At 41.0% G+C, this 23,235-nt stretch overlaps 1 protein-coding gene across 1 annotated transcript in view; it reads left to right on the forward strand.

Annotated features, from left to right (window-relative positions):
• Window positions 1-23,235, forward strand: part of LOC122656594 (DEAD-box ATP-dependent RNA helicase 20-like) — a 62,529-nt gene that overhangs the window by 31,809 nt on the left and 7,485 nt on the right. The window contains exons 7-8 of the mRNA XM_043851187.1: window positions 8,921-9,001; window positions 14,138-14,236. Coding sequence (XP_043707122.1) covers window positions 8,921-9,001; window positions 14,138-14,236 — 180 coding nt within the window. The remainder of the gene's footprint in view (window positions 1-8,920; window positions 9,002-14,137; window positions 14,237-23,235) is intronic.

A 23,235-nucleotide genomic window follows, 5' to 3' on the forward strand; every position in this document is an offset into this window, starting at 1 on the left:
GTGAAAGATGAAAGTAAATGCACAAAAGGATGGGGTGATGTGGCTAGCATAGCGTAATGCCGTGGGAAGCCATTAAAGGGGGGCATGTGGTAACCAAACAACAGCAAAGAGGGCCTCGGTAGGCCTGGCAAGCGGATGGGATCAGCTGACGAGGGCCTGGGGGCCCTAGACAGTGGCGACAGGGGTCCTGGAGGCCTTAGGGAGTGGCGACAGGGACCTAGGCAGTTGCGGTAGAGGGTCCTGGGTGGCCCTAGGTTGCATTTTGAGGGCCTAGGTGACCCTGGGAGGTCGGCGGTGATGGAAGCAGGGGCTAGGTAGGCCTGGGAGGCCGGTGCTGATAGCGGTAGGGGCTGGGAAGCCCCCACAGTGACAGCAATAAGGTGGGCCGAAGGCCTGGAGCCTTAGGTGAGGGCTTAAAAACCGGGTGACAAGGGCGACGTTGCTGTATGAGCGGTGAGTGGCGGCTGAAATGGTGGTGGTGGAGACGATAGCGGTGTAATGTACACCGGTCAACGAAGGTCAGCGGTACATGGTTTAGTCAACCATGTTTGACAAGGGAGGCCAGAGCCTCGGGAACTGGTGGTGGAACCTTGCTGGCAGTGGCGGAAAAAAAAACCAAAATTTTTTTAGGGTTTTGACTTTTGAGCTCTGATACCAAGTTGAAATATGAGAGAATCACTTGGCTTGTCAATAATGACAGAGGCCACCACTTATGTATAGACGAAGAGGAGATTACAAATATAGAATGTTTGCTAAAAATGACTCACAATCCTTATCCTAACATATGAAACATGTGCACAATCTATCTTGACACATACGATGAACCTAGACACATTAACACACTTTAACAACTAATCATGTCTAATTACTAGCCTGCTACTAAATTCTAGAAACACAACAAAAATAGCAACTCAATACCAGTAACAAGACCAGATAAACTATTGTTCGAAAAATTACAACTAAGCCCCCCAATTACGGATTTCTATGAGTGACCTCCACAATATAAGCTAATTACAGGAAAACCATCTTCTAATTAGATCTTCTCATAGTTGTCACGTCCTCATGGTGATCCAAGTCAGTGGAGGGGTGTCTAATCGACATAGTTCGAGAACTCGTTTCGTTTCGGTATTTCGAGCTGACCGAAATATCCGAAATATCCGAAATATTCGAAATTTTGGATATTTCGGTCGAAATATTGTATTTTTTCTGGTATGTTTCGATAGGTCATTTCGGTGGGTTTTAGGCCAAGTTAAGGCCTGAAACTTCATAGAAACCCTATTTTAGGCTATATAAACACATTTAAATGTTCAAATTGCAAAAATAGTCATCCAAAATGGTGTTTTGGATGTGCACCATTGATTGGCAACGTACGGTCGAACCCTAATGTATAAGTGTATAACTTAGTTAATTACACATTTACACATACACATTGTACATTAAACAAGTAAATTGACTTGGAACTAAGTTGAAAACATAATGACTCATAAGTTAAGTCATAAATCATAATATTAAGTACATAAGATATCAAGTCAATAACAAGTTAACAAATAACAACTTAAGAGTTAAGATTTAAGAAGATGATATCAAACATTCCAAATCACAATATGTCAATATCCCCAATTGTCCCCTACAAGGTTACAAGTCAAGTAGTCAACTAGTCATCATTCATCTCAAATGTTTACAAATTTGCTAATAATAACTACTCCGCCGTCCAGGATCAACCCCACTCATGGTCGCTGGAGCCGACGTGTATCGCTTCTCCGATCGTAGGACAAATGCATGCCACGTCATAGTCCGGGAGAAGAAGCGAGTGTAGTCATCCACAGTGGCCATGTAAACTGCATCATCAACATGCTGAAGGTAACCTATCCTAGGATATGGGTCACCAAACTGTGAAGAAGTACTACCCACTGATCCACTATGATATGAGTCATATGACGGCTCTGGGAGCATGTACGGGTTGTACGGCTGCGGCTGGTGGGTTGGGTAGCCAGTATAGGAAAAGAAGTCATGCACAAAAGACGATCCACTATATCCTTGTGAGTGGGAGTCATACTCAAAACTGGGAATGGATGGAGAAGATATAGGCTGCTGGCCCCAAGGGTACTGCCCAGAATGCCCTTCGCCACATGGATGTGAATGGGATGAACCATGCTCTGATTGTGCTGAAGATGGACTGTTGTCTACATGAAAAGATGGGGCACGAAAATGCCCACTCGATCTATTGTCTCTATCGCCAATACTCAGTCCACCAACAGAGCCAGATAGGGCATCAATGTCCAAAAGCTCAGCCTGCCTACTAGTACCACTACCACGACCACCAGGACGGGACTGGCCACGCTGCTTTCTCGAGTAGGTCGAGGTGGACGATGTGGGCCGTGTGGCTGGTGTGGGGCCGGTGGGGGCACGGATTGCCTCTTGCTGCTCTTGTACCATAAACGGGACTCGAGTTCCCTCATATGCTTGACCACTATCACCATCATCATCACGTCCATCATTACCTTCATCATCACCTCCATCATCACCATCTCCACCAGGACCACCACCACCATCTCCACCATCACCATCTCCACCACCACCATCTCCACCAGATGACATAGACCAATCTTCATCCTCCTCATCAACACCACCAATAGACTGGAACGGTATGGGTGACGCGTCCCGTGCATGTACCTCACCCTCTGCAGCCATGAAGTCATCCACATCAGCTTGTATGTGTTCAGCTATCATGGGGTCAGGTCTACCTCCAGGCTGATCTAACACTGGCTCACCTCTATCCCTCACCCAATCAACAATAGGATCTTCATCATCTGACTCCACCTGGAAAATGTCGGCGAGATCGATATTTTTCCTGATACCCTTTTGTCCCATGCGTATGTGTTGCATCTTCAATTCTCAAATTATAATGCACATACACCAAGTCAGAGAGACGTTCAGAACCCAATCTATTTCTCCTCTTGGAGTGGATGAGAGAAAATGTACTCCAATTCCGTTCACAGCCAGATGCTGAACATGTCTGGGAGAGAACCTTGATTGCTATTTTTCTTAAATTGTTTGCCGAACCCCCATACAACACCCACCATTCAGCTGCATTACAACAAAAGAAACATGTCACCTTCATTTCAAAAGAATAAGATATTGAATTGAGTAATGACTAATGAAGTAATGACTAATGAGTACCGGCATCACCGCGTGTCCGCCTTCTTGCAGCGACTTCGGTTCCAAAACTTCCCAATGCATCCCTAAAAGTCTTCAACTATAATCATTTGGAAAATATTTAAAATTAGTAATGACTCGTTACTATTTAGTATTGAATTGAGTAATTCCAAATGAATTATAACTTATAAGACTCACCTCATTGTTGCATATCGCCTATAATTTACTATTCGGCTCCAACTTGGCAACTACTTCTTTGACTGCGTCAATAAGACTATTATTCAACCCAAGCCTATGACTGTATTGGTACTTGGGGTTTAAATAATATGCTGAAATTGAGATTACATATTCACTAGTTAGTAATATATCCTTCAAATTAACTTTAAAAGATGTAATTGCATAAAAAACAAAGAGTGTACACTCACCAGCCTTATGCAGTGGATGCATAAGTTGATTTTCCCAGCGCTCCTTGATAATTTTGAGAAAATGTTTGCTACCTCGTGGATTTGCATTGTAAACACCTTCATTCATCAAGTCTATGGCAGCATATAGATGTGGCATGGTTGGTCCCTTGATAGCAGAATCAACTATATGCAAAACCTTGACCACTGGGTCTAGAAGTTGTACCACTTTATGCAACTTAGACCAAAAGTCATCTGATGAAATTGTAGCTTGTGCTTCCCTACCACCATGGGTATTGGACCCATTCCAGTTGAGCCAGTCTTCAGAAGCAAACATTGATCTCAGTCCAGTCTTCTTGGTTTCTATACTCTTGAGTGCAATGTAGTTGGTGGTGAATCTAGTTATGCCTGGCCTCACTAAGTCACCCTCACACTTCTCCCTCAAGAGGTTTAGTGCAAACCCATGGTTGTAGACAAAGTTGGTCATTTGCCTTGCCTTTTCCACGACATGTTGTACCAATTTGATCTTTCCCATGTCCTTCAACATGAGGTCTATACAATGGGCAGCACATGGAGTCCAAAACAACCGGTACTTATTGTTTTGCATCAACCTCTCACCGGCACTCTTGTAGTTACTTCCGTTGTCCGTTACAATTTGGACAACGTTCCCCACTCCTACATCTTCTACCACTTCCTTCAGCAATTTGTAGATATACTTTGCATCCTTTTTCTCCTTGGATACATCAATAGACTTCAGAAAGACTGTCCTCCCATCACAATGCACCATAAAGTTGATGATGGACTTTCTTGTAGGACCAGTCCAACCATCACACATTATGGTCACCCCATAGTTCTCCCATAGCCCCCTCATTTCATTGATGTAGTCTTCAAGCTCTCTCTTCTGTTGGGGCAAATACACATTCATAATCTCATATGGGGTGGGCCCCTTATACCTGGGCCAGCCTCAAGAATGGAATCTATAATAGTCCGATAAAAGGGGCCTTGTCTTTGTGTTTTGGGATGGTATGGTATAACATCCACTTAGCTATAGATTCCTTCACCATCCCCTTCGATTTTTCCATGCTCCCTTGATTTTTGGTTGTTTGTTGCCTTTCTTTCTATAAACACCAGGTGCTTGGTGAAGTGCTGGGTCATCTTGTGGTGGTGGAGCCGGAGGGGGAGCTGCCCTCGTACTCTGTGATCTCCTAAAGGGATTAGGCAACCCACCTCCTCCACTTGTACCTGCTCCTCCACTACTACTAGCACCAGCTCTAGAGGTACTAGCTCCTCCACTACCACCTACTCTCTGTCTCTCGACTCTCTCCTGATCCTCATGATAACTGGCTCTGCTCATCATCTGTGCTCGTCTCCAATCCCTAGCCTCTTGCTCAGTCTCTATATCATCAGGAACATAGACATCATCACTGTCATCATCATCATCATCACGATGGCTTGATTGGCCTCCCGCTATACACCCCATTGCTTCCTCAAGATCTACTTTTGCCTTCTCCCTCTGAGCCTTCCTCTTACTCCCTCCCTTCATGTAATCAATGACAGCCCTAGATACCTCCACAGGGACCATATGACATGCGACCACTTCAGGAGAATTCCCAGCTAGATGTTGTTTGAGTCTAGTGGCACCACCTCCCAAAAACTGCATGTGACAATAGTTGCATTGGGATTTTCTCTTATCCCCATCAATTGGAGTGCCATGCAACCATGCAATGTCACCCCTAGTGCGCCTGGGTGTGCTCCCCTCCTCCTGGGTCTGGGCCGGCTGCCTCTGCCCCTCTTGCCTCTGGCTCTGTCGTTTACCACGGTTTGTCATAATCAGACTAGTTTACTGTTGCATGAATAAAAGACAATTCATTAATCACTGAAGCACATCAATTCTTTTAGTTTAAAATTTTAAATGTTTAAGAATTAAGATTGAAGAGCACTAACACAAGAATATAAGTATATAACTATTTAGTATTTTTCCCCTAACCCTCATATTTTTCTCATATTTAAAAGCAATTTTTAAAAATATTTTTCAAATAAATATTGGCCTAGCACAACAAAATCGAAAAGATATGTAAATGGGCAGCAAATAAGAAGTATGTAAAATTTACTTTTATATTTTTCAGTAATTTTAAAACAAAAACCTCATATTATTTCTTATTTTTTACTATTTTTTTGAATTTTTTAAATATTTTTTATAATTTTAAAAAATTAAAATAATTAATTATTGGCAGAAAAATATTTTTGACACCATGAGGCCATAGATCGGCCAATGGTGTCTAACATATATTTAATTCATCACCGTACAATATACATAACCCCTATTATTTTTTGATTTTTGTTGTAAATAAATCCAATTTTTGAAGTAGAAAAATAAATAAATAATATATATGCCAAAAAAAAATTTCGACACCGTGAAGTCGTAGATCGGCTTCCGGTGTCTAACATATATTTATTTCATCACAAACAACATGTTGATTAAGCATTTCCCTAAAAAAAATCAATTTTGAGAATATGGTTTTACCTGAAATAGTGGAAAGGCTTCACAAATGTGCTAAGAAGTTTGTTCTCCAAGTGATTCCGGCGTAGATGTGGCAAGGATTCAAGTGGGAAGTGGAAGATTGAAGAAGAAATAAGCAAAAACCTTCAAAAACCAAGCAAAAGAGGAAAAATGCTCTGTTTCTCAGTCTCGGTCGAAATTTCGACCAAGACTATTGAAACATGGTATTTTATATAAAGCATTTTCTCGAGATTTTTGAAATCTCGCGAGATTTTGAAAATGTCTCGAAATATCTCGAAATCTCGAGAATTTCGATCGAAATTTAGTATTTTTTTGATTCGAGGGGTCATTTCGTTTCGAGGGGGTCGAAATTCTCGAAATCTCGATCGAGATTTCGCGAGATTTTGAACTATGCTAATCGATATATCGACAAGTCGCCTGCCATGTCGTTGCCATGGTGATCATGTCGACCATGTTTTATTTTTTATTTATCTATTTTTATTGTCATCTAGTATGCTATAATATATACCCTATAACATCAAAAGTCAACATGAAAATGTACTACTAATCTACTATGGTTTAATTCATGAAAGTGTAATATCCATTAGTGTATATGAAAGTATGAAACCATGGATTAGCCTATCAAATAATTGATAGCAATAGCCTTGCTGATAATAAAGTTGAAAAATCAACCAAAAAAAATTGCTGTCTCTCTCTGTGTGTGAGTGGTGAATTACTGGCTTTAATAAATCCCTCCCCCCATCTCTGTCTCTCGACTCTCTCCCTCAGTCTCTCTGTGTGTGTGGCTGTGTGCAAGGGAAGAAAAAAAAAATAAAAAAATACCCCCTTTCTGTGACTGACTGACTGTGTGCAAGCATACAAGGCAAGAAGAAGAAAAAAGAAAAAAGAAAAACCTCTCTGACTGTGACACTGTGTGCAAGCCTGCAGCTCTGCAAGGCAAGAAGGAAAAAGGAAAAAAAACCCCCTCTCTGTCGACTCTCTCTCTATCTCACGATTTTCTCCCTCTCTGTCTCTCTCTGCGTGTGTGTTGACTACGAGAGACTGAAAGTGGCCTTGGCCTGTGTTACGTATAAAAAAAAAGGAGAAGAGGAGTCGCTGGAAGTGAAGAAGATGATTCTCTCTCTTTGTCTCTCGCTGGAGTGGCTGCGTATGTGTGTGTGCGTGTGCGTGAGTGAGTGAGTGAGGAGGCCGATAGTCGCTGGATTGCTGGAGGGGTTCGAAGTCTTGAAGAGGTGAAGAACTCGTTTCTTTCTTTCTAACGGCTCTCTCCTTCTCTGTTGAGTCTTTCAGATTTCTTTTCGACTTCTATTAGGGTATAGTCATTAGTCAATAGTGTTTTTTAATTTTTTTATGTTAATGTGTATTGCAGATGTAACTTTTCAAGGTACACCTCCAATACACATTAAGATAAAAGCATTATCTTTTAAAAGGATAAAAAAAATAATAATTATGAAAAACTAAGTTTTATACACTTGAACAAGAATATCAGCCGATATGGCCATATATCGTGGTATGGCATCCATGTCGGTGCCATGGAGACCATATCGGTCGATATTTGTACATATCTCATATCGTTGGTCGATATGCTCACTATTCCAGCGATATGACGCCATGACAATTATGGATCTGCTCAATTTGGCCTGTTTCTCTTTGGTAAAAGCCCAAGGACACAAGTAACAATATATCTGCCGAAAAATAAGCCCTTTATTAAAAGTAAGCCGTTTAGGATGACCTTCCCCTTCCCTAACCCCTTGCTTTCTCCGACCTCCATGATCGGCCTCTCCGACCAATTCACTTGCACCCTCCCCTTCGCACAATTCCTTGCCATCCCCTGCCCCTTCCCCATTCGCCATGCTTGGAATTCCATATTTGGTCCAGCTCCTTCTTCTGATGGCCTCCCTATGCACTGTCTCCCCTTCCATTGACTTGTTGGGACTTGGGATTATGGAGAGCACGTCTGAGGTAGAGTATGCCTTTTTACTATCAGCATTTCTATTAGTATGAGAGTGTGAATTTCCTTGTCTGGCAGGTTATCTGCTTGCCAGATACCAGTTCATTGGGGAAGCCCAATAAAAACACATAGCCTTGCCATGGTTTGATGGTTATGAGAGACTCTTCTATTTCACTTTCCTTGTAATTCAGTAAATGAAAAAGAATTGTTCTCCACAATCCAATCTGACCAAACCACCTAACGCAAGACTGAAATTGTATGAATTTGTGAAATTTTGCTTTGCTTGGGTACACTTAAACTTGAATTTTACTAGCATGCCCAACCTACCTAAGTTGCATCTTTGTAATTATTCTTCTTGCAGATCTTTGTATGTTTAAATACGCAAGTTTCTGAGGTTTCTTTTCGTCATGAACATAGTTTTCATGGCGTCTAGGTGAACCAAGGCGTTGGAGGGGGCCTGGACACAGGGCGACACCAACAAGGCAACCAAGTCGACACTTGTTTTCAAGGTGCCTGGATGCCAAGACGGTCACCTTGGCAATGCCTGGGCAACTATGGACATGAATATAATTTGTTTGTCTTGACTTGTAAAATATTGCTTGCAAGCCTAATTTCTTCATGTTTCTTCTAAAATAACATTCTATATGATTTTACTTGTGAGGTTCCTCTTTCCTTCACAAGAAACTAGCATGCTTATTTTTCTGTTCATTTTTCCCAAAATCCTGAACTGACTGAACCCCCTTACTGACTGATAAATGCTGAATGTGTTTTGTATCAAGGAAAGATAATTCTACTTTCCTTGTCTTTCTTGCTTTTGCCTTCCTCCCTCCCGGCAGTATGTTTTTTGGTATCAAGAGATTCTTACATACTGAATATTTATTTTTTTATTAGGTGATGCGGAACCTTCCAAAAAAGCATCAAACTTTGTTGTTTAGCGCAACCATGCCTGTGGAGATTGAAGCACTTGCACAGGTATTGCTACATCTTAGTCTTTGTTTTTCTTATTGGGGGTAATGTTTAGTAGAAAGTTGTTAAGAGGATGGAGAGGACACAATATTAGGAAAGTGGGAAGAGACAATATTTCGTCTCTCAATAGACAATTTATATGTAATATGTTAACATCTTAGTAGTGTTCATGCTCGTAGACTACCAAGCAATCTTGCTATATGAAGCTCCCTTACTTTGAGTATGCTCATCATGTTAATGGACCTTGTAATAAACCCCAAATTAACGTTCACTTGTGTCACCAAATTAAGCACTCACCGGAATCGAAATCAGATTTTTTCATCTTTCGATAAGTTGATTTTTTTGATTTTGTTAGCTTGACTGTTGTTGTATTTTAGGATTGACTCTAAAATAAATGTGGGCTTAACATGCTTGGGAAGAGCTTCCATAACAAGGTATGCTCAACATTGATGGACATGTAATGTGGTTCTGATTTAGAAGTTAAAACCAGTACTAAAACAGAATCAATACAGATTGTAATTTCCAGAATTAGGATAAAACACATAGAATAGATCGACAAACCAGGTCAGGCTGAAAGTCTGGTCGAGTGCTTCCTTTTGAATGGGATAAACTTTGTTGAAAATATCAGTTAAATCCAATGGGTAGATCTGAAGTTATGGTCAACTCATAGAGTCCTAGTGGAACTAGGATAAGTTAAAACCATTCAAACTAGGAGTCGTATGACTGATCTGAAAACATAATTAATATACTCACCTGAATTTCACACTATTAATTTTTCAGCAAGAACAGAACACAAACATTGAAATCGATTAGCTCTCTAGTAGCCCAAAACCCAATCCCACTTGTAGTAGGATTGTATTAACCAAGCAACAAAATTTTGAAAACAGAATATGCACCAAGAAGGCGGGCTTTGGTGCAACAGTAAGGTTGCTCCATTGTGACCAAGTGGTCATGGGTTTGAGTCTGGAACTAGCCTCTGTGCGAAAGCAGGGGTAAGGCTGCATACATTATAACCCTTCCCAGACCACACGGTGGTGGGAGCCTTGTGCACTGGGTATGCCCTTGTACTGTCGACTACTCGACTGAAGAAATCTGTAGCCAGAATTGAAATCAGCAAGGTAAAAGAGCTTAAATCCAACAATCTTAGTTACAGTGACTTATGTTTATGTGTCACAGGAACAGAATTCAATTTGCAGAATTTAAGAATAGGAATTGAATGACAGGAGAACAAGAGGACAGTTCCTGGGCTTCCCATTACAAGGTATTGACTGGAATCCCCACCAATCAAACCTTGATTGTTGATTCACCACAAGGAGAAGCTCTCCATGCAAGGAGTAGAAAACAGAAACTTTTCAGCAGAAAAAATCATGGCTAATGAACCCCATGCCCTTTATTTATACATCCATAAAGCAAAGTTGGAGTCAAGCTGGGAAACCCCCTAGCGAACTCCTTACAGCTTGGCCAATCCTCTTTAAAGTCTAATAGCCTTTAAAAAGGATGTGGACCCAAACTTAAACACCTGACTTAAATTGGACTAACTGAACCACTGGTTCAACTGGGACTAACTTAAAACATTTAAAACAGAAAACAAATAGCCTAAACTTAAAACAAAGTGTACCCAAGGCTTTAAAATAGGCTGGATCACGCTAGGCCTTTGATTTCCTACGGTGGTAGTTCTTCAATTCTGCATCAACATATTGTAAAAATTTAAATCTGTTAAGCTTTCCTTCTCAAGTATTGCAAATTGTTGGGGTTTTACTTTTTCAGTTTTTGGCTGTACTCCAAAGTCCAAACATAGTTCATTTATGAAATTTTGGTGTTGGGACACTGAATTTTCTAGCATTAGTCCCTGACACATTGACTCCTTATAATGTTGAAAATGGGATATAGAGATGCCTTGAAACGTGTGGGGAGAACATAAAAAGGGAAAGTTCAAAACGAAAGGTTCACTGCACAACCACAACCCTTGATGAAAATACTGGTCATGAGTTAAGTATCATACGAGAAACAATTGAAACATTTGGCAAGACTACCAACCCCAACTCTTCCATCTTTCTCATACAGATGGTAGGTAGGGGATTACTGTCATAGGAGAAGTAATGATATGCATGGATTCTCTTGGGAAGCACCCATAAAGAGGGAGTAATGTAAGACTAAATCTAGGTCAGAATTTGTCCCAATTAAACCCACAATAGTCAAAGAATAAACCGAGGTATAAGTGCTTGAATCAACACAAGTTCAGAATAAAAGGGTGGTACTGGGACGCAGGTTTCTGCCAATAGAATGGGCCAATTTCAAGGTCGAGTTCAAGTAGGGACCAGCACAGGTCAATCCCAAAATTGGAGCCAATTTGGATGCCTAGAAAGTAGAAACAGTCAAAGGGAAAAAACACCAAATTAAAAAGTAGGGGACTTAGCTGTAGAAACCAAACCAGCCATTAACTTGGGTCAATACTTGGATGAGTGGAGATCCTATGGAGGTGATCCTTTGCTGAAAATTTCATACAATTCTGATGACAGAATTGGGAGATGCAGGGGTGTCACCAAAATAGAAGGTTTGGCTGGAACTTGCAAACTAGTGAGAGTCTGGACACCAAATCAAGATCGAGTGTAGGGCCTGGTGTGGGGACCTTGTGCTCCAAATCTCTATAGAAACTGAGGAGGGATGATGGAGTTGTGGAGCCCTGAAGTTTGCAGACAACCTGTAGCAAAAACTGGAATCCGCAGGAGGTTTAGGAGTCTTGAGTGATCAGCAACAGCAGCAGTAGCAGCAGCACTAGAGCAGCAGTGGAGGCAGTCGAATTGCCTTCTCAATGTGTGGATCAGTCACAATAACACAACAGAGTGCAGAGATCGATGGAGAGACAGATGGTGGAGAGGATAGAAAATAGAAGATAGGGGGTAGGGGGAATGGCTCGCTCAGCCTGGTTTCTCACCCACAGCTATCTCAGCTGTTGCAGCACAGGGAAAACTCCCATACTTGATGGCTAATTGGCCTGGAGATTCTTTTTTCTAAAATTCTGTCTTTTCATTAAGATGTGATGCCTTTTAATCATAGTTCGAAATTTTGTCTCGTCTCGCCATTTCGGGCTGGTCGAAATTTCCGAAACATTCCGAAATTTCAGGGAAATATGGTATTTTTTCTGCCATAATTTGGCACTCCATCTCGGTGGGTTTTTGGCCATATTAAGGCCTGATACTTCATGTACACCCTTATTTAAGCTAAATAAACACATTTAAACCTTCATATTGCAAAAAAATGAACTCAAAGTAATGTTTTGGGTTTGCACCCTTGATTGACAGTATACTGAAATTTCACGAAATATACCGAAATTTGAACATTTTTCATTTCGGAAGCCCATCTCGTCTCGGTAGTGTCGAGATTTCCAAAATATGCCGAGGTATCAGCGATATATTGCGAAATTTTGGACCATGCTTTTAATAGCTTAGGCTAGCTTACAGTAGAATAGAAGCTTCCCAAAAATAAAAACTAATTTAAAATAGAAACTACTAAATCCTAGCTAAATAGAAGTTAACTAAATTAAAACTACTTGGCTTTATACTTCAGCCACAAATTAGAAACTATTAAATATGGAAACTACTAAAGTGCACCAAATCGAGCTGACTGGTCAAGGGAGGATCCTAGCAAAATTGTGGAGCATCTTCCTCTCAAAATTGGAGAGCTTCTTTGACTGGTCATGGGGGATCCTTTTCACAATCGTGGGGCATCTTGGACCCCTGCTTGGCTGGCTCAATTTGGCCCTGCTGGGCTGACTCAAGCTGGTCCATCTCTGGCCCAAAGGGGGACCTGGTCCTTTGTCTCTTCCTCTGGCCAGAATCTACATCAGGGAGTCAAGCACCTATGGGTACCTTGAGCAGCCATTTGGTGTTGAAACTTTTTGTACATGTTATTCACATCTCTCTCATGTTATGAATTTTGTTTCAGAAACATTACTGTACGTGGCACAACCCATAGGTCTGTTTTGGTCAATATTTAGATGGCTGATGATACTGGAGGAAATGTTCAATAAATGGCGCGACATAAGATTGAGTTCAAATACGAAATTTGACACATGGCCAATTGACAGGATCCTCTATCTAGCAGCCAACAGTTGGAATAGCAACATCTGCCCTTCACTGTTTTGGTGGATGAAATTGAAAAGGGGAAAGGACTTACTATATGGCGGGGCATACGGTCGTCATGCAATATGAATCTTTACATGTAGATAATCAAAGGGGTGTCAGGGACCTATATATCCAATGGTCGGATTGGTCAAATCAGGCCTTCATTTGGTAGAAACAGCCTCCTATTAGCTGTGCTTATATGTGGAGGCCTTTCTAGGTTGCCTTTGTAGAAATCCTTTGGCCTCCATCAAAATAAGCTTCTCCATGCATTACTTCTAAAACTAGAACCACTTGACTCGCTATCCCTGTGAACTTCAACTCAAAAATTAAACATAGAAAAATATCAAAATCTATGATTGTCGAACAGTTGAATCCTGACCTAAGAGGATTGGGTCCCAAGATGCTCTTTCTTCTGACCTGTGTCCTTGCATCTACCAACAGCATTGTTAGCTTGTAACATGTTCCCCAACTCAGTTAACTTTACAAGTATGTGATTAAATTTTGTGATGTTCTGGGTCTAATTTCTGACTGTTTGAAATTGAATCTGATATTTGAGCTGTTGATTTTGGAATTAGCTCCGTTGCTAAATTCACCATGGGGTCAATAAATTTTTCTGCCCCTTGCTAAAGTTCTTGATCTATAAATTACTTTTCATTTACTGAGTCTGCCTGAAGTTGTCCTGTGATTTTCATTTCCTATTCAGACTGGGTGAACATCTTCTCTTCTTTCATATTGATAGTAGTTTGTAATCTCTGTAATCTGGTCTGTCCCCTAGGATCATAGAAAGACCTTGAAATGGTGTGCCCACTAATACATGACCTTCCCCTCTCACTCTTCCATTGGCTGGATGTCATGTGGAAAAGGGTAAAAAATTGTTAATTTACAGGGAACCAAAGTATTGGAATGAATTTTTTGGAATTATATATAATGTTATTATTTTTCTTGCCAATTAAACCTGTTGTGAAGAAATTTTTGCCTGAATTTCTTATTGTGAGCCCCTTGTTTTTTGCAATTTTAGGAGTATCTTACTAACCCTGTCCAAGTAAAAGTGGGCAAAGTAAGCAGCCCTACGGCGAATGTATCTCAAATATTGGAGAAAGTCTCTGAAAGTGAGAAGGTTAGCTCATTTTGACAATTTTGAAAATATTACAAATTCTCACTTTCATTTTGGATTTAGTGATATGGGTTGGTGTGTTCTTTTTAGCATTTAATCTGTTTTAATTTTGTTAAATTTTCTTTTCTAGCTACCATCTAATGCCCGTATTTAGTTTTATTTGTAATATTTATGAATGATTGTCACACAATTTACTGTCATTTCCAGCCCAATCTGTCTATTGCCAAATTTTATCCTCAAGGAGATATGTCAGTTAATCTTCTTAAATTTGTAAGGATCTAGATTGATATAAACATGTTGGAGACATCTTTAGGTAAAGAATTCACTTATCTTTCATTGGATCTGTTGGCTCATTTTCAAAACCATCTTTTGTGAGTCATGAGTTCCTATTTATATGCTCTTCTTTTATATTAAGCTATAATCCTGCTGCCTATGATCTGTAGTAATGTAGTATTTTACACATGAGAATGTATTTTATTATAATTTCTGTTCATGTGTTGGAGATATTTATGGAGCAGCATCCAAGTTGCTCTTATTTGCAGTTAAAATGAAGGATTAGTAAATCGTTCATTGACTTCAAGTCATTTGATCATCACCTTTTTCTTGCTGCTTTTGTAGACATCTGATGTCATTGTCAAATTCTAGATTCCTTGCGCCAAAAATTGGACAAATTAATTAGTTGCTGGTGGTGTGTAAAAATATGTAAAAAACTTTTTGCCTTTTTGCCTCAATACTTTCATGCCTGGGTCGGACTAGGTTTTGTCTAGAGGCGCCATGTGCAAATTATTATCCCTAGAACTGAAACCTTTTTCACTTTTGGTCATGATATGGACTTTATCATGGTAGCTGCTTTCAGATGGCCGCGACTCCTTTATGTTAAGGATAAGAGTTGATTAGATAACTAGACTGTCTAGGTTCATTGTATGTTAGGATAAGGCTCATGACTTAGCCTTACCTAACATACCTTATTTGTGCCTTTTATCGTCTCTATAAATAAACAACGGCCTCTGTCATTCTAGACAAGCCAATCCATTCACTCAAACCTCTTCTCAACTTGGTATCAGAGCGTAATACATATTTTGATGTTTATTTCTAGTCCACTGCCTGTAGGATCGAACACAGTGCCAACCGGGGCTTTGGCCTCCCTTCTCTGGTCAAGCATGGTAGACTGAACATGTTCCTCTACATGTTGCGCTGTGTATGACCACTCACCCACGCTGACCACCTGACCACACTGAAAGTACCACCGCCAATGCTCCACTGGCCCCACCGCTAACATTGCCTCTGGGCCCCATGCCACATGTCTTTGGGCCCACCAGTCCTGCTGATCTCACCTAAAGGTTCAGTTCCACAGGCCCTCTCATTCTTGCGGAAAGGCCCAAGGGTCCTCTCGATTCTCATGGACAGGCTTCAAGCTCCTTCGTCCTTCTCGCAGGTGGGTCACTTGACCTTGCATACTACCGTCGGAGGCTCCCAGATCCTGCTCCGATCACACTGCCGGATCCCAAGCCCTGCATCGATCTTGCTGCCGGCCCTCAGGCCTTTGATCGATCTTGCTAAAGGCTCTTAGGCCTCCTTCTGTTCTCACCGGAAGCTTTCAGGCTCCTGTTTCTGTGGTCAAAGGCTCCCAAGCCCCCTGCCATGTTCGCCTAAGATCCCTGGCTCCTCCAATCGGTGTCTCAAGGCACTGTGCCCTTGCTGCCGCTGCTACCTCAGGGTCCCCAGGCCCCTGCCGCATTTTCTCTGGACCCTTCGGTAATGTAAGACTAGATTAGGGTTAACCAAGTCCCAAAATAGCCCACAAATAAATCAACCAGTCACTAGTAATAAACGCTAGCCGCGGGGTTACAATCAGGCCCAAAGTTCAAATTTAGGGCTTGTGCTGGAACTCGGGATTCAGCCAAGTAAAGGGGCCAATATTAAGGTCGAGTACAGGTCTAGGCATGCACAAGTAAGCCTCTAAATTTGGGCCAATTTGACTGGTCAGAAACACAAGTAGCAGCTGATCATCAAAGTTAGGAAGTAGAGGATTGGGTGTAGAAACCAAAGCAGCCAGCAGATTGGGATAAAAAACTTGGATCGAGTGGAGTAGGGGCTGGGTAGGTCTTGTGCTCCAAATTTCAGCCTTTTGTGATGGCTGGTTGCAGAGATTTGGACTGGAGTCAAAATTAGAAGGTTAGGACAGATCTCTCAAACCAGTGAATTCTAGGACACCAAAATCAGGGAACGAGTGGGCCTCTTGTAGGTCTGATTCAGCCCTCCAAACCTCTGCTGAAGATGAGCTTTTGTTGCAGAGATATCGTTACTCAAAGTTGGTGGAGAAATCTGGGCAGAACAGCAGAACCATGGGGTAATCAATGTCCTCCTTTGGCTTGATGCAGCAGCAACAGAGCTGGATCTGAGAGGGGACTCGATTCTAGTCTTCAAGATGCACTCCAGCAGTTATAGCAGTCACAGGCAGAAGCAGCACTATTGGGAATCGAGTAGGGCAAGGGAAGAAGATAGAAAAGGGGGGGATATGGAGGTTCGACTCTCTCAGCCCCTAGGGTTTTGGCTCTTTCAGCCAGGCTTCCTAGCCCTCCATCTTCACAGTAGGGTAATCAAAACGTGCACAAATCAATTTAAGCAACTTCATTAATTCGTGGGGGCGCCTCTATGGGCAGATTACAATATATAAGCTCAAGTATTGAGCCCAAAAATAGAAACAACAAAATAGCAAGTCCCTTATAAGCCTGAGACTTTGATTATAAGCAGGAAACTAAAATAGAAACTCAAAAATAGAAACAATTAACTATTTAAATAGAAACTTGACTACTCCTAAATCCCCACACATAAAGCCTTCATGCAATCTGATCTTGGGCCCCACAAGATCTTCTAGGAATATTCCCATCAAGGTCAAATATGGGGCTGTGACACTGTTCACGCTTCTCCTTCATGTTTTGATCTACATCATCTGGTTCCTAATGTGATCGCCATTGGGCTCCCGACTCCTGCTGCCATTCCTTTGTGATCCCCTAGGCCTCCTACCGCTGCATCCTTCTCTTCTGCTGCTACCCGCCTTGTCCATCACTGCCAACCTATTTTGTTTTTGTCTCATTACTACCGTCCCCAGTGAGTGTTTTATGCCACCGGTTAGTTGATCTACTTGTTATTACTGTATTACTTCATTATCTCTATGGCGGAAATAAGTACCATCTCCACAGGGGGAGTGGAGGGTAGTATGGTGAGTCGTTTTGGAACCCATGGCCATAACCCTTCTCTGTAGATACTAGATAGGTCCTACAAAACTCAATGGGACCAATTATCTAACCTGGTCCCGAGCATGCCTTCTCACGAGACAATATTCTTTTGGGGTATTTAACTGGTGACACCCCTAAGACGAGTGAGACTACTGCCACGAACACTTGGTTGGCAAATAATGCCCTACAATGTCTTTCCTCTTGAACTCAATGGAGCCTGCTATCAGCCCCAACTTTGTTCTACTAAACTCTACAAAGGAATTATGGGACGCTGTTAAACAGACCTATGCGCAACCGAATAATTATGCTCAGATCTATGAACGTCGTTGCCAAGTTTGTGATAGTATTCCGAAGGAGTTATCACACCCTACTTACTACTACACTTTTAATACTTGGCAACAGTTAGACTTCTATCACCCAGTTCCCATGGCATGTACTATTGATGCTAGTACTTTTCAGAAAAAGCGTGAGATGGAAAGGGTGTATGATTTTCTTACTGGGTTGATCCGTAGTATGATCAGATCAAAGTTCAGGTTCTTGGCCGAGATACATTCCCTACATTGCTCCAGGCTTACAATTGGACCTTAGCACTTGTTACCATTCCTCAGACTCTACCACAATTGGACCTTAGCACTACCAAGCCGGCCGCTTCTGCAAAGGAACCTGGTTAAGTATGATTATTGTGGACGTCCTCACCACACTAGAGAGACCTGTTGGAAGTTCATGGTCGCCCCAAAGGGGGGTGTGGTGGGAAACAAGGGTCCTCTCGGTCTCAAGTTTGTCTATGTGAAACAACTAATGGTTCTTCCTCTGCTATGGCCTCCCCGTTCTCCTCAGAACAAATGCTTGCTCTCCAATGTATGATGGCACAACTTGGTACGACACCCTCTACTATGACTTCTTCCACTACACCTGCTTCTCATCTAGCTCAATCAGGCATATTTCATGTTTCTTCTCACTCTAGTCCTTCCTAGCTCCTTGATTCTGGGCCTCCGACCATATGACTAGCTCCTCGGGCATGGTTTGTGCCTCCCTTGTTTGGGTAAGGACAAAGTCTGAGTCGCCGATGGATCCCTGTCTGGTATTTCTGGTAAAGGTTCTGTTTCTTGCTCTCCTCTACCATCTCCTTATTCTCAGTCCTCCATGTCCCTAACCTTAGTGCAAATTTAATTTCCATTTATTGTCTCACCGTTGACCTTTGCTGTTGTGTTCACTTTTATTCCACTCATTTGTGTTTTTTCAGGATCTGGTGACAAGAGCAACGATTGGATATGGTAGGGCACGTGATGGGCTGTATTATTTGGACCCAGATCTTACTGCTACACCTCCCCCGGTCTCAGCTCACACTCTTCGTGCATACAGTGCTGTTACTTTTTTTCATCAATGGTATCATTGTCTCAGTCAACCCTCTTTTCGTGTTTTAAGTTATTTACTTCCTTCTTTAATAAAGCACTGTACTCCGGACAATTTTGCTTGCGATATCTGTGAACTCGCAAAGCACACTCGGTCCCCTTATTCACCCAGTGATAATAAAAGCAGTGTTCCATTTTCTAATATTCACTCTGACTTGTGGGGTCCTCTCTATGACAGATGGTTTATCACCTTTATTTATAACTGTACTCGTCTGACTTTGGATTATCTTTTTCGGACAAAATCCGAAGCTTTTTCCTGTTTCCAGTCTCTCCATGCCATGATCCGGACTCAATTCAATGCCCAAGTTCAGATTTTAGGAAGCGATAATGGGACTGAGTATACTGATGGTCATTTGCTTCAGTTTCTTGATGAACACGGTATCTTGTTCCAAACCTCTTGTGTTCATATCCCTAAACAAAATGGTGTTCTAGAAAGGAAGATCGACACCTTCTTGAAGATATCCGCTCCATAGTGTTTACCACTCATGGCCCTAAATTCTATTGAGGTGATGCAGTCCTTACTACTGCTTTCCTCATCAACTGGGTCCCTTCCAATGTCCTTGACTTCAAAACTCGTGTTAGTGTACTTCCAGACCCCTCCCTTGCTTCTCATCTTCCTCCTAGGGTATTCGGCTGTGTTTGCTTCGCCCATAATTTCTCTCTCTCTCTCTCGTTTCAAATTAGATCTGAGAGCACTCAGGTGTATCTTGGGTATTTGGCTTCGTAGAATGGTTACAAATGTTAACATCCTCCTTCCCGTCGATTACTCGTTACTGTGGATGTTGTTTTCTATGAAACTGAGTCTTACTACCAGTCTTATCTTCAGGGGGAGAGTGTTGAGGAAGGGATTCCTTCTATTGAGGTTCCTCCCAATCCTTTGGTTATTGACACTGTTCGGATTCAGGGGGAGAAGACATTGATATTGGCAGTGGAAAGGAGAGACCTGACATTGCACCGACACCATTGGAAAAAAAGGGATCCACTCACTTGTTCTCAAAAAAAGGAAAAGCAGTCCATCTCCAATCCACCATATACATCTACGCTCCTTAACCTAGATCCTTCGCAAACATCAAGTAATTCTTCTTTATCTGATGATTACGTTCCTATTGCCATTTGGAAGGGAGTTAAAGCTTGCACCGAACACCCTATTTCTAACTTTGTCTCGTATGAATCATTATCTTCCCACCACCTCCATCACCATTACCGCCTTCATCAGCATCACTATCATGTTGAGTTCCTCCATACTGATGACCTGACCTCGTTCTCCTAGTTAAACCTTCATCTGGGCTACTGAGATCCTCTTTGACCTCTTGTGCTTGTGTATTTTATGGTGCCTGTGTTTCATCATCATCAATTTGTTTAAGGATTTTTTATGGTTGGATCAGGTGCTGTTGTTTGTCGATCCTCATTTAACTGATCCATTACCAATACCTTATCGGTGTCCTCTATCCATGCTCTAACTGGATCTTCTTTGTCAAGTGTGTGGTTGATGTCGATTGGGTTGACATCTACTTCATCCCCTTCTTTCTCCAACTCTAAATATTTCATCTTCAACTTCATATTATAATGTACGTAGTCTAACTTCTCTAGTTTTGCACATAGAACTAAAACTCGCGAGATCTCATTTTTTCCCAAGGTCGAGATGAGATGGCATTTAAAACAAAAAAGTGCAAAGATCTCGCCGAGATCTCGAGAATCTCGACCCAAACCCTTTATATGAGTGCCAGATCTCGAGATCTCGGTGGAAAATCTTGGTATACAGACACCTATCTATGCAAACCTTGGTATACAGATACTTATTTAGGCCAAAACCAGGACAAACACTTATTTATGCCTAATATCATTTAAGTAAATCATTTACTTTAGATATTTCTCATATTGAATCTAATAAAAATAGTTCAAAAATCAAATTCCAAAAGGAAAAAAAAGTCAACCCCCCAGTTCAAGAACAAAAACTGGATTTTTGGCAGTATGTGCAATTTTCAACTTTCTAATGTTGGGGTTTTTCTCAAATCTAAAAATTTCATAAATCTTAATATGGTAAAACGTTGCTAAAAACCAAAAGTGCGGTAAAATATTCATTTGTTTTAATGTTCAAAAAAATATTTTCATTCAGAGCGATTTTGACAGAATACGCGTACACTAAATTAAGTTTGACCAGTACATAACTCCTTCAATATAAATCAGTTTTAAGCAATGTTGGACTTATTGGAAAGCTTTGTTTTGAAAGCTTTCCAACAAATACTGAATTCTGAGGTACTTGAAATCCGCACCAGGAAAGGGCATTTTATTTTTCAACAACAGCCATTTGAAGTTTAATCCTTTAGAGATGCTGACTGGGCCAGTTCCATTAATGAACGACGCTCTACTTCAGGATATAGTACATTCCTCAGAGGGAATTTGGTTACTTGGCAAAGCAAGAAGCAACCAATGGTATCCAGATCTCGTGCAGAAGCTGAATACCGTGCTGTGGCACATGGTGTATGTGAGCTTATATGGCTCAAAGTGTTACTTGGCGATCTGGGAGTGACATTTAAAGAACCTATGAGGCTCTACTATGATAATAAGGGAGCAATCAATATAGTTCATAACCAGTCCAGCACGACATGGCCAATCATATTGAGATTGACATACACTTCATTAAGGAGAAACTTGGACAAGGCTCAGTCTGCATTCCGTTTGTCACCTCCAAGAATCAATTAGCTGATGTATTCACAAAGGGTTTGACTTCTAAGTCATTCCATCCTATTGTATTCCAGCTGGGCATGAGGGATATCTATGCTAAAGGATAAGAGTTGACTAGACAACTAGATTGTCTAGGTTCATTGTATGTTAGGATAAGGGTCGTGACTCAGCCTTACCTAACATACCTTATTTGTATTGGTTACTTAACCTCTTCTCAACTCTTTATCTATGTATTTGAAAAGAACGTAGGCAGGGTAGTGAGTGGCGACACAAAATGCTTATTGGTTTGAAAGTGTTCAATAAATAAATTTTGAATGAGGGCTCTTTGGATGCTTTATGTGGTCATTCATGGCTTTTTTGAATGTTCAATCTGGAGAATGATTTGACCTATATCATACAAAAAGAAAGAAAAATATTAGGTCTACTAGTACCTATATCATATATCATTCATGAAATTCATTGATCATCAGTTGTAGGAAAGAAAGAATACCTGGATTAGTAATTCAACACATTTTGATGCAAGTTAGTCTTTGAAACACTATGTAGGCATCAGAAGGGTTTTGGGAACTTGTCTTGGTCACAACCTCTCTCTTGCTGTGTGGCAGACTATGTTACTAGGATGCGGAGGCTAGTGTCAAGCATGGTTCAAAATTTCGTGATACATAGCAGAAATTTCAGTAAATTGCGGTAATTTCGACACTACTAAGATGAGATGGGCTTCTGAAATGAAAAAAGTTCAAATTTCGGTATATTTCGGTAAATTTCGTAGAAATACTTTGTGTATTTAGTATTGAACTATTGAGTATTATGGAGTTTATGAGTTATGACTTATGAACTTATGCACTTATGACTTTATGAGTTTAAACTAAATGCTACATTTGACTTTATTTTTGTTTCATTATTTGTTTAAATTTCTTATTATGTCTTTTAGTACTTAAACAATGTGTATTTAACTATTTATACATCAGGGTCGGCGACCGTATACTGTCAATCAAGGGTGCATACCCAAAACACCACTTTGAGTTCATTTTTTTTACAATATGAAGGTTTAAATGTGTTTATTTAGCTTAAATAAGGGTGTACATGAAGTATCAGGCCTTAATATGGCCAAATACCCACAAGAGATGGACTGCCGAAATATGGCAGAAAAAATACCATATTTCGGATATATTGGTATATTTCAGCCATCTCGACAAGCCCAAGATACCGATATATCGCGAGATCTTAAACTATGGTGTCAAGAGTCCCAACAGTGACTCGGGGTGTCTGACTTGACAAATTGTAAAATAGAATTCGAGGACTTGGGAGGTATACATATTATTTATATTTGTTGGAAACAATCTTCCAAAACATACATATCAATATATATATGTAACAAAGGAGTTAGATTACTTATCTCAATGTAGACAAACCGAGATCAATGACAACAATCTCAAGCACCATATAACACGTCATAAGCCTGAAAAACATGAAGAAAATAAAAGAAATGGTGGGGCTGAGTCGTGACAAAAGTCACTCTCCTTAAGACTGTAGACGCCCCCTATGGTGCAGCCGGGTCCTTGCGAATCAGCCTCCAAGATAAAACAACGCTCCGGTTAAAGCTATCTAGTAATGATGCACTTCAAATACTAGGCTACTAAGGGCACGGAGAGTTGCACTCAATTGG

This window comes from Telopea speciosissima, chromosome 3, assembly GCF_018873765.1.
Source record: "Telopea speciosissima isolate NSW1024214 ecotype Mountain lineage chromosome 3, Tspe_v1, whole genome shotgun sequence".
Taxonomy (NCBI): domain Eukaryota; kingdom Viridiplantae; phylum Streptophyta; class Magnoliopsida; order Proteales; family Proteaceae; genus Telopea; species Telopea speciosissima.